The 19,377-nt window shown below is 34.1% G+C and overlaps 2 protein-coding genes across 3 annotated transcripts in view; both read right to left on the bottom strand.

Annotated features, from left to right (window-relative positions):
* Window positions 1–13: 13 nt before the first annotated feature.
* Window positions 14–6,790, bottom strand: LOC110455303. The gene is made up of 2 exons (XM_021505356.1): window positions 6,473–6,790; window positions 14–3,273 (listed from the first exon to the last, which is right to left on the bottom strand). Exons 1-2 carry the CDS (start codon window positions 6,476–6,478, stop codon window positions 2,119–2,121), a joined length of 1,161 nt encoding a protein of 386 aa, XP_021361031.1. The 5' UTR covers window positions 6,479–6,790; the 3' UTR covers window positions 14–2,118.
* A 4,705-nt stretch (window positions 6,791–11,495) lies between these two features.
* The window catches only part of LOC110455292 (protein LZIC-like), a 10,667-nt gene continuing 2,785 nt past the window's right edge, over window positions 11,496–19,377 (bottom strand). The window contains exons 2-7 of one of the 2 annotated variants that reach the window (XM_021505336.1): window positions 18,948–19,022; window positions 18,071–18,226; window positions 16,530–16,665; window positions 15,225–15,323; window positions 14,247–14,424; window positions 11,496–13,165 (exon numbers count right to left, since the gene is read on the bottom strand). In XM_021505336.1, coding sequence (XP_021361011.1) covers window positions 13,107–13,165; window positions 14,247–14,424; window positions 15,225–15,323; window positions 16,530–16,665; window positions 18,071–18,171 — 573 coding nt within the window. In that variant the 5' untranslated portion in view covers window positions 18,172–18,226; window positions 18,948–19,022 and the 3' untranslated portion in view covers window positions 11,496–13,106. The remainder of the gene's footprint in view (window positions 13,166–14,246; window positions 14,425–15,224; window positions 15,324–16,529; window positions 16,666–18,070; window positions 18,227–18,947; window positions 19,023–19,377) is intronic. The other variant, XM_021505335.1, reaches the window with a different exon arrangement.

Raw genomic sequence — 19,377 nt, 5'->3', positions numbered from 1 at the left:
ACTCGTGCCCGTATCTTGCAATATTCTATTATAATGTAAATAGATTTACTGAACAAAATCACCGATTTTACTATGCAATATTATTACATTTTAACGCTATATATATACTGAACAAAATGGTCGAAAAATACATTATATAAATGACACCTTGTACGAAATGATAAATTACAAAAGACTGTATCATACTGTACATCTTTATTATATATAATGTACGAAGTTATATGTTGCAACACAATAAAAGTTTACCATACATCATTAGAATGTACAAAAACAACATAGCACTTATTTGATGGCAACTACACGCATACCAAAAAAAGAACAAATAGAACAAGTCTCAAATCGTTACAGCGAAACGCTATTCTCACGTATACTTCATGTTTACCTTGTAATTACCACATACGACTTCTTAGTCCCAATTTTACCTGCAGTTACCAAATACAAACTTCTACCTCTCATTTTACCATTTATTATCAAATACGACGTTTACGTCTCAATTTTACCCGTCATTGCTAAACACAAATTTTACGTCTCAATTTTGCCTGCATTTACCAAACAACCTTTACTTCTCAATATCGAGACATAAAAGTTGTGTTTGGTAATTGCAGGTTGAAATGAGATGTATCAAGCACGTTGTCTACGTTTTAATGTTTTCCTATGATTATACAAATACAAACTCTACGTCTTAATAAATCTTTTTGAACTTTTCATAATCAAGGTGGAGTTAGTTATAGTTTAATAGTTTAACACAAAAGAATCCAAAAATATCTAAATGCATTGGCAAATTTCTAATATTTAGTATAACACTGCCATTTGTCCAATATTGAAAGGATGACTTTACATTTTTCCAAGCTTCAGTAAAAAGGGAAATTCTTTCTGCGCATTACCTTGTCGCCTGCAGTGATACATGAAGTACACTAGTTTCTGGTGCATTGTACCATAGGCACTTCCCGCTGAATAAAAGAGCGTTGACTTTTTTCATTGTAGCTTTTCTGATTCACAGAAAGTGCCTTTGGGTACAATGCATATCAGGTATGGTTTGTTTAATACATGTATCTAGGTGCGAACTATTACTATATGACGTCATCAGATTATTGCACTTAACAACATTCGTCCACAGGCATCTGATGTTTAACAGTTTCTTTTGTTTAAACTGAGAACTATTCAATACCAAGAATGTTACACAATGTTGAAATACATGCCGATATTTCCATATGTGGCCTAGAAGACAGTGTCAATACAAATTCTGCCAGAATGAAGGACACAGAAGTGCGATCTATAGTTTTATACGAATATAAATAAACACATCAATCGCTGTCACGAATCTGTCTCATTTATTTATGTTCTTTCAGTTATTAAAATACCTTTCCCTGACAGACGGGGTATCCCGTATAGGATAAAACTGAAAAAGATCAATATGTGATTCCCATGTTGTATATAGGTGTTTTACTTGTTTTGTGCCCGTATTTCCAATGCCTTATTTACATAAGTGCCTCATTAATACACAGGATACAAAGGAAAATGACACAAGCTTACAAAGACCTTTCAGTCAATAAGCTGGCGCAATATTAACTGTTTAACAACCAGAAATTCGGTTAATGAGTATGCGAAAATGACTTGTCAATATTATTGGAAACCACAATTGCATTTCGCTACATTATGTATTCTGAATTTAAGATCCGCCAATCAGGACGAGAAAATTGTACTTTGCCGATGTAAATGCCATCTAATTGTTAACGGAACCTGTATTTGTTCTGAATATATGCACAAGTCAAATTGATTTGATTCCTGTAACCATATTCCCAGTCAAAACGATCTGATTCATGGTTTCCTCCAGTCTTAGTGTATACGGAGGACTTTATTGCTATTTCCATAATTATTCAGAAACTATGCACTTTGAATGTTTTGACTTCATACCAAAACGAACATCAACGTAAATGCGCATGCTCGCGACGAAGCTTAAAACAGTGCGAGGCTAATCAGGGTATACATCCTGTAACCATGGATATTATCAAATGTCTAATACCTTTCACATTGACTGTATGAATAGAAGTTTAGCATCCCCAGATAACTGCACCATAATCAGAATTTTGTCTCCAAATATGCCTGAATTTCTATGCTCTATTGGACCAACTTGATCATAAAAAATGCACATGAAGCAAAGAGAAGCATGATGTATATTCCGGGTGGAATAATATTCCCGCCTTTGTTTGTCCTGTCGTCTGCTTTAGGGGACAACCATGTATCATCTCCAACCCATTCACAATCCCAGGGTGCAAAGTCAGATATGTTTTGGAGTTTCTGAGGGCGTTTCATCCACTGTAACAGTTGCTGATAATTTATGAAATACACGTCATCATAGTAATGTAGCAAAGTCAACAGGAAGTAGTCCAACGCCTGGAAGTTCTTCTCTTCTATCAACCACGCAGGATGCATTGTGAAGAATAGAGGGGACCGAGTTGTCGTGTAGTGACTGTGGAAGTTAGCCCAGAACAGTTGGAACGTCTCGTCAATGGTCCCTGGTCTGCACGAGTCAGTGTAGAGACACCCGAACTTCCCTGCTGGGTTCTCCAGCATCTGTACAGGGAGTTCCCAGAATCCCTTGTACTTCCCTCGAGGACATGGAGGAATGTTACATTCATAATTCCAGCCAAAGTCAAGCGTGCTAGGCCAGACTCTACTGTTGTTTCCATCCTTTGTTGAAACAGTAAAGGTTGAATCGTACTCGAAATTCTCTTCTTTAAGGATGGAGAACTGTTGATCTCCCGAAGGCTGCAGGAATGGGCTACGCCAACCCCTGATGTCTTTCAAAGGTATACCAGACTTCTCTGACAAATATTTCCTTTGCTGGATAATCTCGAAACTAAGCGTATCATAAGTAGCGAGTTTCCAGTAGGTGATTGGTACTCTATGCGTGACACTGTGTACTGCAACCTCCATTCCCCGCCGATAGAGGTCGCGCACATGATCGTAGTTGGTGAAGTTATGGGATACAAACATGGTCATGCTTATGGGACAGCCATGCGGGTTAAGCCTATTTGGAGCAAATAGTTTATCATACATGTCCTTTATGTCACCGGTAACAGCGTCGTCAAAAGAGAAAAGAACCATCTGGGGAATATCAGATGATTTCGCAAAGGTCCCAGGGTCAACTGTGCCGCCACAGAAACAATCCGGTAAGAAACAGTTAACACCTTGGTTACAGACCTCACTCGACATCACCATGGCTACCATGTAAAGGGGCACAACCCAGATCGTCACTTTCTTCATTGATGTCTGAAATTGAAAGCATAAAAATGTAAGCAAAGTGAACAGAGGAGCATGCTATCTCCACCTATCTACAATTTCATCATAGTTTTACCATTCTTTGGCACTGCCTCTATATAACACCAACGAATTCATTTGACAATATTATCTGTTATGAAAACCATGTGAATATGTGTTGTCGTCGTTATTATTAATTATTAATAATTGCTATGTTGGATACAACTAACTATTTCTGTAAGCTGGTTGTTCTATACATTAACCAAGCAGAAACGATACATACACCTACTTAAACTTAAGCTGCATTTTTCAGAAAAATATGTCTTTGAAACTCAAATATTTTCAAACGAAAATGTAATAAGTATTGAACAGCTTTAAGTCGGTATTCATTTCCAAGATAGATGCAACCCGAAACGTAACAAATCACACACGTAGCGCGTGATTTGTCATGTTCGCCTTGGCATTCGTATAGACTATGAATACCAAATGAATAAAACAACCACATGTCTATTGTCAATACTCAAACCAGAGTAAACCTTTACATTTCGCCAATATTAGTTTTATACCGAAATTGCCTATGCATAATTTCAATATTAAGCTTGTATAAAGGTATGATCACAGTAAATTATCTATACCAATCGAGCTTGGTGGGTTAAACGATCACAGAATGGGTCTGGGCTAAACTTTCCTCTTCACACGAAGGTTAAAGTACTCTACGATGAAACAATACCAAGTAAATTGTATCAGTCTAGAAACGAACACGCTTATATAGCCGGGAAAATCCTTATTATAAACATACATTGTCAGGCATGATCCTAAATATAAACATACATTGTTAGGCATGCTCTCGTTGCCATTTGGCGTTCACTTACTCATACATACTGCAAACTTTGGACTCCGTGAGAAAAAGTAAGTCCACATATCAGTTTAACAGTAATGCATCTTAAATTGAAGAACAGCATAGGACTTGGAATTTATAATACACGTTTTTTCCAAAAAGTATCACAAGAATGATAAGGATACAAATAACACGAAGATAAATCACAATTCTTAGAACGTAGATAACAAAATTTAACACACAAATCATAAGATACTCAAAAATGTTTGACACGCCATAGACGCGTACTATGAAGTTATGTAATAATGAAATAAACAATATCGTTTGAGATGGAAGCACCAAGTAGTGTAGGCCTAGTAAATGAATAAATTTAACTGCACAATGAGACGTTCGATATTAAAGTATCGAACTGTTTTCATTTGGTATTCATAGCATATGTGAATGCCAACAGGAATACTAGAAATCAATGAAGTGCGCATGCGCTTCGTGTGTGATTTGTCACGTTTCTGGTTGCATCTATATTGGTTATAAATGGTAAACCGTCATCAAACCCGAAATAACCACAAACTAATGTTTTGTTCCAGCTAGATATAAACTAAAATCGGAAATAATGTCGTACAACTACTTTTCGAATATGAAAAAAGCTTGGTGACTTCATCTCCTCTGCTGGTAATGTTATTGATCGTTCAATTCAAAAAATGTGTTGTACTTGTAAAAGACCTAGAGTCTTGTTTGCCATTAAAAAGGTGCACTCTAAATGTAACTTTCGAGCTAATTCCAAGGTTTATGACTAGAAAATAGAAACTAACCTCACAGATTACAGTTTAAAAATAAATAATCTGAAATTGGCCAGAACTAGAAGATGACGTTTGAAGGAAATACTTAGGGATCGGTGTACAAATGTTATGTAATTGAAGATAGGAAAACCTTTTTGCTTTAATTGTTCTCTTAACAAGCAAGCTAGCAAAATATATAAAGTAGATACTGTACCAATTTATCTGTTATAGAAAACCTTAATAAGTCTTATCCTAGACATATAAGTGATTCAAGATTATTGATCACACAACAGTCATTAGAACTGAGAGTAAGCTTTCTCGCTGTATAAACGGAGGGTTTTGAAGGTATGTAAACACCCTGTCTACTTGTTGTCATCTAACTACTTGTGTAACAATAGGATGCAGTGAACTATCGAACTGAATTAATGAAAAGGATTGTTTTCTCTTTCAGACATTTTAACTACTCTCGCACTTGTAATTTGACACGTATGTATAATACTTGGGGAGAAACCAATGGAGAAAATAACGTGAGTAAATGTAAGAAGCAGAAATGTTTCATCAAGTTAAGTGAACAATTCAATATATGCGAACATAACATAATGTAAACCCGATCTATAAGTGAGTATAAATGTACACAAAAAACATGTCAATATGAATCTAAGTAACACTTTCGTATATAGAAATAAACTAGTAAAAAAACACTTCCCATTTCCTTTATGCGAAATTAAAATAAATGGCTGTCGATTCTGTCCTTATATACAACGTGTTCAGCTATTCTATTTTCAAACTTTCTGATTTAGTCCTTCATCAGGGAAGAGAAAAACTTCAACTCTCTACAACATTTGTTTTTGAAAACCAATAATGTTACATATAGGTCAGGCTATTTTCTCTCTGTTAAAGGGCAAAGTCTGAATGTTTTCAACTAGAATGACTGTTAATATTAATCAATAAATTTTCAATATTCCCTATAAGAACATAGTTGAAGTCATTTTCTGCTTAATGAAGGATATTACCCGATAGCTTTGAACTAGAGTGACTTTTGTTATGTAAACATATTTACAATAAAAAAAGCAATGTTAATATAAATCTAACTTCACGTTTTCAGGGAAGTAGTGTTATTGTTTAGCGACGGAACTTGTATAACGCACGACCAACAATAATTAAGGAAACGGGAGTTTTTAATTGTTATCTTCACCTTAAACACCGCTATGAAGTTGAAACAATCGCCTTTAATACCAAGAGTTTAGTTTTAAAGCAATGACAGATCATGAGTTAATTTAAACGAGCTTATACAATAAATTAGGCAACAACTATTTTCGTAATTAGCTAAAGCTTAAACAAAATATACACCAATTTGAAATGACTATTTTACAATCATATAAAGTTGTTTGATAAACGACATAATTATATATGTATGTGTTTCTAAATGAAGTTAGAGACCATGGGCTATATCATTGCAAACAAGTACCACAAGATTGGTTATTTGTTACAAAATGATTGCAGGTACTTGTCCTTCATACATGGTCGATACTGGTATTTTCACGGCTCGTTTCCACAAAATAGTGACAATATAGAAATAATAAGATATAACTCTTACCGCCATTTTAGCTTTCGAACTTCAGCTGCTTTCAGACGGGATAATTTCTATGATAAGTTACACGATTGTGAAGTGACATCCTTCTATTTCCATTGTTGTTTACATATTAATTCCGGATGATGTCCAGTTGTGTGTCCCCAAGTGGTCAACGCGTGTGGATGGTCAGTTGGCAAAGCGGTGGCCTGAGGCAACACAACAAGGTCACGTGAACAAGTTTAACAGCAAAGACCTTTCTCACTGGCGACTGTTTATGTATATTTTGATGGTGGCTATGTTTTAGCGATAAACACGTCGCTCTCTTTTAGGATAAAAAGTAAAACGACAGTCGTCCTCCAACTTTCTGCATTTTATATACAATACATGTAAGCATGTACTTAGTAGCCCCATAGGCTCAGTTGGGAGGACCAAAATGGGATATTCCAAAGCTAAATTAAATAAAAATAATATCATAATAACAATCGCATGCACTGAAATACGTCGTTTTTTTGTATATGAATGATGTTTTTCTTTGGATACATTGGTTTTTTTTTTTATTTCTGTAGAAAATAAAACAAATTAAATTCATTTCCATCGCTTTAATCATAAATACAATGCAATCCAATATATACATTCATGCCTTGTTCCGATGACAAATTCCAGATTGCAATCATTCGGAATGCCGCTTATTTTATCGTTGGATCGGATAATTACACAAGTACCCGCGAGGCCATTGGTTTTATGAATCGTTATAGGCCGGAAAGCCGTCATCGGCACAGGTACTTTTGAGGAAGAAAATACAAAATGCAATATATATTCTATTTTCAAGTGTATGTGAAAAATCATTATAAGCCATTATAAAACGGATATTTTGTTTGAAAGCAAACTTTATCTTGATAAGTGTCAACTTTGGAATGAAATTGAAATGAAAATGAAATAAAAATATCTTAGAAATTAAATAATTCAAACCGATTGATCTCTGATAACAACATCAACACTGGAACATGTTTTTAGGTGGCAACAAACTAGAGACTTTAAGATACAGTTTTTCTGCTGTTTCAAATTTTAATAATCAAATTAACCCTGTCACTGTGGAATTCATGACTGATTTTTATATATATTAAAAAACGACGAACGCTATCGTACTTGCTGAATTATGCAGCAGTGACTCGCGTAATCTTCTTGCAAAATTATTGCTTTAAAGTAAATCACTATTTTTCGATATTTTAATATGTAACAGAAAATTTCAAGTTGATATATTTAAATACACGATTCTCTTTCCACTGCCAAAAACTTTACTAAGTAACTATGTTTTTTTCCCAATGACAATAGCTTTGATAAATCATTTCTAAAATGAAACCCATACCTTGCGGGACTCCCGTTAAGGACAACGGAATAGAGATTACGTAAACCGGAAACTTATTAATTATAACGTTCTTAGTAATAACATTACAACGTTGCTACTCAGGATTAGTAAACGGTAAAAGTCTACCCAACGTTAGTTAAATGATAATATATCAGATACTGTTTTTTATATCAAATACGACATCTAATAAATATTTAAAAATTATATATCTTGTAAATTTATAAAATATAAATATGAGACATGAAGATATAATTTACAGGACTGGCATTGCTCTTGTGAAACCACATGGCCAATACCTGAGGTTAAGATAGTCGTTAACCAGCTATAGTCCCTAAACATAGAGGTATATATATACCAGACACCGTGTTATGTACTTCAATGTATTTGAATGTTAATGAGCGTGCTAATGTTCATAAACAACAGGTGAAATCAACCGATATATATCTAAATAGATATACTTACTACTTATCGATATTTTTAACTAGAAAATGTAAGCCACAAGAGAAAACACTTTGTATCTACTCTTGAGTACTTTAAATGGTATTTAGTTGTTCCAGGAAACTCATGCGTGTCCAAACAATCTCAAACGCATTCTAACTGGTGTTTGTACAAAGATAAGATGCAAAACTACAAAATCTGTGTCAAGACCATCTCAAACGCATTATTCTAACTGGTGTTTGTACAAAGATAAGATGCAAAACTACAAAATCTGTGTCAAGACCATCTCAAACGCATTATTCTAACTGGTGTTTGTACAAAGATAAGATGCAAAACTACAAAATCTGTGTCAAGACCATCTCAAACGCATTATTCTAACTGGTGTTTGTACAAAGATAAGATGCAAAACTACAAAATCTGTGTCAAGACCATCTCAAACGCATTATTCTAACTGGTGTTTGTACAAAGATAAGATGCAAAACTACAAAATCTGTGTCAAGACCATCTCAAACGCATTATTCTAACTGGTGTTTGTACAAAGATAAGATGCAAAACTACAAAATCTGTGCTCTATTATAGCAACATACATTTAAGGAAAAACAAATTCCATTTATTTCGAAGATTATCACTGACTTCTGTGTATGGTTACAAATACATTTATCCAAAGAGATTTGTACAATATAAGCTGAAGAATGCATGACCTCTAAGAAAAGCCGTTAAAACACCAATGTACAACGTGTAGGTACATGTATCTGTATATTATTATTTCGAGCTTTTTGCTGCGTTTGTCGTTCACATCATTCTCTTTCATAAGATTTTCAATAACGAAATACTGCAGCAATCCAGTTCAATCAAAATGGTGAAAGAATTAAAAGGGTCCGGATATCGATTGTTAACTGGAGTTGCTAAGCTCATGATCACATGATTATAAAATTACCCATGTGATCTACTGCCATCTGTCTTTTTCTGTTGTCGTCCGTTAATAATTCACATTTTCGACTTCATTTTCAGAACCACTGAAATACATGTATTTGACTTCTAGCTTAGTACAAATGTTCCTTATGATGTCCCCACCAAGGGTTCTTATTTTTCGTGCCTATTCGAAAACCCATGATGGCCACCATTTGCTCTGATTGGCTAAGACATATTGATCTTCTTCTAGAGAATGACTGAAGCGATTGACTTCAAACTCAGTACAAATATTCCTTATGAGGTCTTGCCCAAGTGTTCCCTTTTTTCGTTCGAACCCAAAAATTTAAGATGGTCATCCTGATTTCTGATTGGTGGATACATTTTCTACTTCTGCTTAGAACAAAACCGATGGACTCCAAATTTGAAACAAACAAAACTAAGAGGTCTCGAGCATTTTTTTTTTTTAACTTTTTTGGTTGATCATGAAATCAAAGATGAATATCATGGCCTGTGATTGGGCGAGACATTTTCAATATATATATATACTCATGTATACGCCAAGGCAGCTTGGGCCTTTTTCAAATGATATCCGATGTTTTTTCAAGAAGGATTTTTTATAAAAGGTTGACGAAGGTCCAAGCATACATCATGTTACTGACTGTTGGGTCATTTTGTGTTAATGTTAGTGTCGATTATAATAAAATACAAAACGCAATTAATTAAAAAAGAAAACAACACATTTCGCACAAACGTTTTCGATATATAAGATCTTCAGGTGGATAGTATTATTATCATGAGCCTCAAAGCCTCATATAGTGCAAAATGAACCGTCTAAGATATGGTATTGTTAATAAACCGATGATATGTGCCTGTTTAGATGTTGGTACTACCAGATAAACACCTAAAACAAACATATTGCCTGTTTAGATGAAGGTACTACCAGATAAACACCTAAAACAAACATAAAAGTTAATGATAATATGAAAAAAGATTAACTAATCATGCACTTTGTATCAAATATTACGTTTATTATATAATGTACATCATGTACCATGTAATCAATTGGTTCAATAATATATATTTTTTTTAAACTTCTGATTTTTATATTCATTTCTGTATACATATGGAAAGGATAACAATTGTCATACCATTGGTTCAACAGTAACTCCACCTGATGATTTAATATACGTTTTGTCGACCAAATATTGATATCAGCCACAACTTTCGTTAAGAATTTCAATCTACATCACATGCATTAGGTATCATGGTATGTATTAAATAAACCTTTCACCTTTAAAATCCTAAAACGGAATCTTTTTGGTGTGGATTTACGAGTTTAGGTAAAAAGCTACGAAAATTATGATATGGACACTGATTTGGCCACGACTGGAGGAGCAAATCGAGAAGATGAATCAAATATATGTCTCCCTAAAAAATAGTGATGGTATTATAAACGAAGGGAGATAACTCTGGAAAAAATCGACTAGATTGTCAACAAACTGTTATATTTGTGTAAGCAGAAAACAATGCCCAATTGATTCTGAATATTGTACGAGTATCAATTTCACAAAGTTTTAATAGTATTATCTTTAATACAGAATAAAGAAGATTCAGTTTAAATAAATAACATGCACAACCTTTGTTTACTGGGAGGTATGTCAGAATGTGCTGCTCCAAATTTACTCTGGGATGGGACATTGATAATGTTATATAGGCAGGCATCCGGAAAAAATGAGCTTAAGACAACAAACGCAAAATTTCATTAAAATCAAAATATTCCATTGTTAATTTGAAAATTTAATATTTTCAATGAGTAGCATGAACATTTCCAATCTTATTAAAATCATCTGTTACATGGCTCCGCCTGAACATCTGAATGTGCCGCGGTCAGGGTCACGTTCAAGTGACCTTTAGATGAACCAATCAGAGGCGCGCTGGCAAAAGTTTGCCAGCGAATCGGAATATCATGGCTGATAGATAAATAGCGAGGGGTATCGAAAAGATTGGTTTTCCAAAACAAATATGGCGGCGGGACCTGACGTTTCTACAACGCCAATGAAAACGTACCCATTGGGTAATAATTGCGTAGGCAACACTGCCACACAGTCTTTCTTCTCTAATAAAGCTTCGAATATCTTTTTCTGTTCGGGTTTCAGACGATTTATCTCAAATAACTTCAGAACTTTCGCATCATTCTCATCAATGTCCGCCATATTTGTTACAACTCTGAGCGCCGTTTTGAAAGAGGGTCTCTGATTGGTCAAAATTTAATGAGTATTTATAAATATAAAGGTCACCTGAACATGACCCTGATCGCGGCACACTCAGATGTTCAGGTGTAGTTCGAAGTTAACGAAGCCATGTAACATATGATTTTAATCAGATTGGAACATTTCTGACTTGATGAAGATATAAATTAATTATATTGATTATTATATATGGAAAAAAATATTGCAAATGAATGATATATTATTGTAAAAGTAAGTAACTACATCTATACAAATATGTTCTAGACGTAACCATCATCACTCATTCATACACACCAGTCTGTTATACAAAGTCAATGCAACTATATTATCATATAAATGTTGACCTTACTACATACCGCATGTCAAAATTTTGCAGGAAAAAAATGTTAAATTTTGAAATAAATCATCTGTTTCTGGCAGCACAATAACTAGATATGAATTTTTGAATGTTCAAAGGAATAAAAATTTAATATTTTCCTCGTTTTTAATACACATGAGTGATCGTGCTATACATATAATATATAAGCGATTGGCTCTCCACAGGATTTAACACAAAATTATCTATAAAACTAGGAGCATTCACCCTTAACAGAGCTGCTCTCAGTGAAGGATGGAAACTGCTACTCTTTAGTTGGTCGTTATATCTTTTCACATGGATATATATTCTTTTTACATTATACATTATCTATTAATCCGATGAAAGTATCTTAATCAACATTTCAATAATAATTTCTTTGGTATTCATTACTTTATTAATTTTATAAGAAATTTCATTTTTTATACGTCTAGAATGCACCATTTAACTCTATTCCGTCTTTTCGTATTGCAGAGTTATCTGCTCTTGGGAGCAGGTTTTGATTGTTACGTCATTTGTTTTGTGAGAGTAACGTCATCAATTTTTAAGAAAACGACGTCATTTTCTCACACAAACCAATGACATAACAATCAATTCCTGCTCACAAGAGAAGATAACTGCAATACGTAAAGACGGAATATAGATGCATCTGATTTCCATAAAAATATGCACATAAAACATCTACACAAAATATTCATACAGCAAAGACTCACTCATTCATCATTTTTCATGACAAAACCCAAGTATGTCTCACTCTCTCTCTCAACATTCAACTGACATTTTTGTTTATTCTCTCATCGGTCTATTTAGCAGTTCAGTCTTACTCTCTCAGCATGTCCCAACACATGATGATATCTGTGCTAAGGGCTATTCCCTAAAAATAACCCTATTGGAGGGTCTGGAGGCATTTTTTCAGGGACCCATCTCCCAGCAAATATTAAAAGTAATTTAATATCAGGGATGGTGGGCAGACCTGGTTTAAAACTGACCATCCGAAGCTGAATAATACAGGTGCTTCCCACCTCCCCTATATGACTAATAATGGAATAGCCCTAATAAAGAAGATGTACACACACTCAATCTTCATAGAAAGGCTCTGTTTTGATTACAATCTGCAGGATTATGCAAAATGGTCATCCAAGGATCTTATTATTACTCATTACACGTATTTATGACTGATGTGTCAAATTGTTGTTACTGTACTTTGCAATCCATGATTGATAAGTATTAAGAGCACCATGAAATTTCAGCAACTATTTAAGAATGACCTTTGGCCTCAGTTCTGGTTGCATTGGTTGTTATTTCAGTCACTTTGACAATCAGCCTTGTGCTAGGTTCCTATTGATTTGCCTTTTGAACCTGCGACCCTGCCACGGCAAGTACCTTGTCACCAGAAGCTAAAAAGACAGAAAGGAATAACAATTAATGACTTAAAAAATATTCAACACTATTGATACATGTAACAATGACTAAAGAAGCACAGTTAAGTAATTTATAAATGAAAATATAAAGCTGGTAGGGCTGTTAATAATAATAAATGGTGAAATCACATTCTCCCACCCTTCACATGTGTGTCTCCCATTTTAGCCGGGAAAGACCAGTATGTCACCCCTTAGGGAGAGATAGCCATGCCACTGATAATTGTTGGTCAAATTACAACAAGGTTACCACAAAACGTTGAATAAAGGGGCAGAACTCTATGAATTACTGTTCGATAGCAGTGGTTATCTAACTCCTTTGAGCATTTATAGTAATTAACCTTCCCATGATGTTTAAAGTTAATCCTTTGAAAATTACTCATGATATAGAGCGGACAATGTTTCAGCAATTGATTAAAGGGGCATAACACAGTAAATTATATTCAGATAATGGTGGTTATCAAAAATGGTCTGAGCTTTTAAGTTAATCCATTGAAAACTACTCAAGATATTGAGCATACACCATGCACACCCACCTGACCACCAACCTACCAACCCACCTGTCATCTCTTGTGATAGCATAATATGTCCTGTCTTTCAACAGGTATATAAAAGAAAAACTGCAGTATATTGATGTTTCAATATAATTGTCCTCCCCTAATCTCAAGCAGCTATTAACCAAATTCAACCATACGACAATACATGCCATGTTGGAGTCGGTAGATCTCTGTTAAATACATACAGAATAAGTTGCGTAAATTAAGGCTATCAGAAATCGCACACAATGTCAAATATATGACCTAAATTCTAACAGAAATAAAATGAAAACATTATTTGCTTTATAAAATGATTACCAGGGACTTTTTACAGTTATAAAGGAATCTAAGATTAATAAAATTGCAAAAAAAACTTTGTATATATAAAATAAAGGTAGTCAACCTCCATAAAAAGTCTAGATCTCAAAAATTATATATCCTTAAATGTATTTTATTCAGAGATTAGACTACAAGAGATTACTGCTTCTGCTTTGAATTGTTTGGATGAAGTACAAGATGTTTACCAAGGTTACTTGATACTTGTTCAAACTCTTTAAGACTGGCACTTGAGTTAGAATCCAGGTAGGCTTGTTCTGTAGGAGTTAAAGTCTCTCCTAGCTTTTTCAGAGCAGTCAAAATCTCAACCGACTGGGCTGTCGCTACATCTGCTGGAATTTTACCAATCTTAGCATCACGGCTAATCTGTAAGGAAATATAACAGAGTATCAAGGTTTAAAATTGTCTGCAAAGAAAACAGTTTAACTGGAGATACAGACTTTATTTTGATTAGACTCTGTATCTTATAAACACTACTTAGCTTCAGAAAAATTCGTAATTTTTCATTGGAAAACATTGCTGAAGTTAAGAATTCTCCTTCACTTCTGATTTTCTTAAGGATCCCTGTCCCATTGCACAGTGAGTTTTTTCATGTAAACAGTTATCTCCCTTTAACTTCTATTTGGACATAACTGTAGTACAGTTTGGCCATGACACTTCTGTTGACCAGCTAGCTCATCAATTGGTTAGAGCGAAAGTATAACAATCTGAAGTCCAGGATTTGAATCCAGGTTTAGCTCTGTTGAATGTTGTTGATTATGTTTTGTTTATTTCATCTTTATTATTTCTCATAAAAGACACAACAGGTTGGGTTTTTTTTCTTCAGAAATGCTTTATCAAGATATAATTTTGCCAGAAAAAGAAAATTTCAATACCTGGTAACAGTGGTATAGCGATTATTAACCTAATAATTATTAACCTAATAATGCTTTCTCATGGAAAAACTTGAGCTGAAGACTGATCATGAAACTGGGGCCACTATAGGTAACGTTACAGGTTTTTTGAGCCACAACAATATATTACGTGTAAAGGGAATTTTACATGCGTGGCAAAAAATGGATGGTTTAATAAATTTTGACACCAAATTCAAAAGAACACTTAGATATTCTTTCACACTTGTAATATATATTTGGCATTAAATTATCCTCGAACTATTTTTTGTATACCTCTGACAAGCGCTGCCGTAACTGTCCTGGTTGTTTCTTGGCAAACAACCGTATTACTTCTGGTGTCTTAAAGGCTTCACTTATAGCTGCTTGTATAGCCTGTAAGTCAACAATATAGAAACTATCAGTATTGCATGAAACACTTATAGCTGCTTGTATAGCCTGTAAGTCAACGATATAGAAACTATCAGTACTGCGTGAAACACTTATAGCTGCTTGTATAGTCTGTAAGTCAACGATATAGAAAATATCAGTACTGCGTGAGTCACATACATGTAGCAGGATTGCAATACATATACATAATTGCATTGTCTTTCAAAAAGCTATTTATTCTGTTTGTTCCTGATCAAATTACTGTAAAAGTACTTCATTTGGCGAATTCGAATATAAGCGTCTTATCGAGTTTCAACAGATTAGCACATTAGCAAAAAATGTGCAATAGAAAAATATATACAGCAATTTCAATAAGTGCAGTCATAATTTAGAGCAAGTTTAAATTAGAATACCGCTAAAATATGTACTTCAACAGTATTGATTTATCAAGCAAGTAGAGTCGTTTAAATACACACATGTTTCAAATTTATGGATGCTGACCAAGGTTTACTGTATAGCTATTACTTCATCTATTAATTACATTGTGTAAATCCAACTTTATTTCACTGATTCCTATGTCCTCTATATCTTATACATGTACATTAACTGTTTAATTTTACTCCAAGAGTTATGGCCCTTTTACAGAGCTTGGATCCTAATGTGAACAATTTTATAAACAGGATCTCGAAATGATATCATAATTGTTGAAATCTGACCAAGTGACATTAGATTGCTCCTCATTTTTACTCTATCCCTATACAAACAAAGAGAAATATGTTTAACACTATCGGACCATATGGTAATTAAATTTTGATATCAAGAACGAAAATACACAAGTATATATATGACCATCACAATAATATTTAGAAAGCAACTAAACGCTATTTGGTACCTTCCTTGTCATGCTTAATAAGTGTGCATTTTAATCACAGTTCACAAGGGCTGTCCAAGAAATAAACATATATTTAATATCAGGAATTGTAGGCAGATCTAATTTCAAACCCACCTACCATAATATATTAATACAGGTGCCTCCCACCTCCCCCATACAATAAATTATGGAATCGCTCTAATGAGAGCTTACTTAGGCTTAAACTCAGTTTAACTGCTTGTATAGGTGACTGGATTTTTCTCTCTCAATACAAAATAATTCATATATTGGAACATGAATTAACTTCTAAAGTAATGTATTAAAATGGATTTGAAACATACCAGCTGCATACTGTTCAATTCATCTACAAGGCTCACATTGCCCTCGACCATTTTATCTAGGGATTCCTTAAACTCCTTTAACTGTTCAATTGTCTCATTCTTGGTCTCCTCGTACTCTTCTTCATCAAAGTCATCTCTGGAAGGAAAATGTCAAAAAAAAAAACAAAAAAAAATATTTATAACAATATTATGACTCAATATGATTCATATGGGTTTACTGTAATCATCATTGATATTCATTGTAGTTTAATCCGTTCACCCCTGATCAAGTCACATTTGAACCTTACCAAATTAAAGACTGGGCAAGTCCAGTTTAGATTTGTAGGGGTGAATGAGTTAATATATATAATTCTTTTCTTGACTCCTGATGACACGGATGGTGTACATGTGACTGTGACGAAGTAGGAGGAACCTGAACCGGTAGTTTTCCTCCTGGTTTTCCAGCTTTCCTCCACCACCAAAACCTGTTACATGTGTATGTCCTTAAATTACCATAGATTTTAATAGGATGTAATTAAAGCACAAACAAACCAAACCAACGCGTAGTCACTTACTTTATATCAAAATTAAATGTAGCGCACTTGTTCAACAACACATTTCTATCATAACTATATATAGATCAAGACATATAGCTTTAAAACAGTTGAAGTCCTTAAAGTTTTTAAAATCCTAATCAGCTAAATAATAACTCAATTCAAAATTTTAATTTTGTATAGTTTTAAAAGATTGAAATTTAAAACTTAATGTACATGTTTACATATATACAGGAATTAAAAGCAATAAAGTGACAAGAAAGAGTGACAAAAAAACAACAACTAAAATTACCTAAATTTTCAGACATTTCTCAAAATCACATTTTGAATAAGCAAACTGTAAGCAGGCTTTGAACAACCAGCCCAGTTGCACATGGAAATGTTGTAAAATATTAAAATTTTGAATTTCAATCTTTCTGAAACATAATTTTTATTCTACACATTAATATGCTTAGAATGCTGCATCTGGCTTCATTATTTTCACAATTTCCTTGGGGGAATGATAAAAACTGTATTACAGACAAACTTTGATGATCTGGAAAAATTCTAAACATCGGGACTTTGACTCAAGGATATTATAAAACATCAAGATCCTGTAAATAAGACAGATTGTGATTCTTAAATAAAGTAAAGAAACACAGGCTAATACATTTAATTTTAAATATGAATATTGGATTGCTTATTAAATTTAATATTTCTTTGTCAATTAAATTTCCAGAGCCTGTGCTATTAAAATAACCACAGAATATTTCAATGTTCTAGTACAGGTGATTATTTCACTTCGATTTATTAGTAGTAATTGTCAATGTTTTTATAACGTAGGGCATTGATTATACTCTGAAACAGCGAGAAATTTGAATTATTAAAGTTTGATTCATGAGACAAATATAAGAAGTGTTATATGTAAGGGGTAGACTCTGGACTTTGCCGTAAGTTCGACACATCGAGAATTTCAAATCATCGAAATTCAATTCATGGAAGTTTGACTGTACAAATTATTCTACTTACTTGCATTCCTCTAGGTCTGCTAACTGCTGTACGAGCCTCTCCAGCTGTTCCTCCAGGTTGTGTCTTAATTTTGAGGTTTCCTGTGATCCCCGTGAAGCCATTTCACCTTATGTTTTACATGTGTACTTGTTAAAAGGTACCGAAAGTCGAATCCAACTGAAACATTAGAAATTCAATTCTGAGATCCAGAACTCTAAGTATTTACTTAATGAGTTTATTAATGCAGAAACCTACAATAAAGGTCTCTGTCAGATTATTACAACTGGATTGGTAAACTGCAATGAGAAGGACCAGAAATTTGAACTCCTAAACTTTAAGGAAAGGAGTTCCAATCACAACACAGCTCCGGTGTCACCAGTTTGAGTGGGTGTTTGTAAAGGCCACTACTTTTAACCCCCACAAACTGGTGATGGCTTTATATTAGATATTGTGATTTGAACCCCTCCCCTTACATTTACATATACATGTATCCGATACCATCACCCTGCATATCCTTTGGTATCAACATTCAGAGCGCCTAACTGATCTACTGCTTTGACTTCATCCTGAATTCATCCCCACCCTACCCCTAGACCCACACACAGCTTCGTTTTCTTCTTTTATGAAATACGTTTTCATGTCAATAATCATTTAGTTGAAAAGTCTAAAACTTTTTCTGTTCATGACATATTAATTAAAAATAAATAGATACTGTCTATGCATAAATGTCAACCTGCAACAAATTAAACTTGTATCATACAAGTTTAATTTGTTGCAGGTTGACATTTATAGTTATAAAGATAGCGCTGTATGGATCTAAGAAGATCAGTCATGTAAATATATGTAAATATGCATTGATCAGCAATGACACTATCTTTATCACTATTCCTCATCTTACTATAAACTGGTGCTGTTGACCCGACAGACGCTGCTGTATGGCATAAGCTCACCATAGTCCTTCCGAGCAGGTGAGCTAAAAAAGGGGGTAATAGTGCAAAAGATGTGCATTGATTAGGTTGCCGTACAAGTGTCAGCTGTAGAGGATTTCCGTTTAGCTCAGCACGCGGTACTCTCATGATCAGCTATAATGAGATCCTAAATATTTTTATAGCTGAGAGTAGAAGCACACTAAACAATTATACATAATTTATAGTTTAAGTCCACTGCTGTTATTATCTGTTCGCAAATATGAATATAAACTTTCTTTTAAAACAATCATGAAACATTTAGTTATTTCAACTTATAATTAAACCAATCACTCTTGTTGCCCCGGATGTAATTAGCTCACGGAGGTGGTGGAGGTGGTGGTGGTGGCGGCGGGGGGTGGG

The sequence above is a fragment of the Mizuhopecten yessoensis genome, unplaced genomic scaffold (genome assembly GCF_002113885.1).
Source record: "Mizuhopecten yessoensis strain PY_sf001 unplaced genomic scaffold, ASM211388v2 scaffold8195, whole genome shotgun sequence".
Classification (NCBI taxonomy): domain Eukaryota; kingdom Metazoa; phylum Mollusca; class Bivalvia; order Pectinida; family Pectinidae; genus Mizuhopecten; species Mizuhopecten yessoensis.
This window is presented reverse-complemented; position numbering and strand designations above follow the sequence as displayed.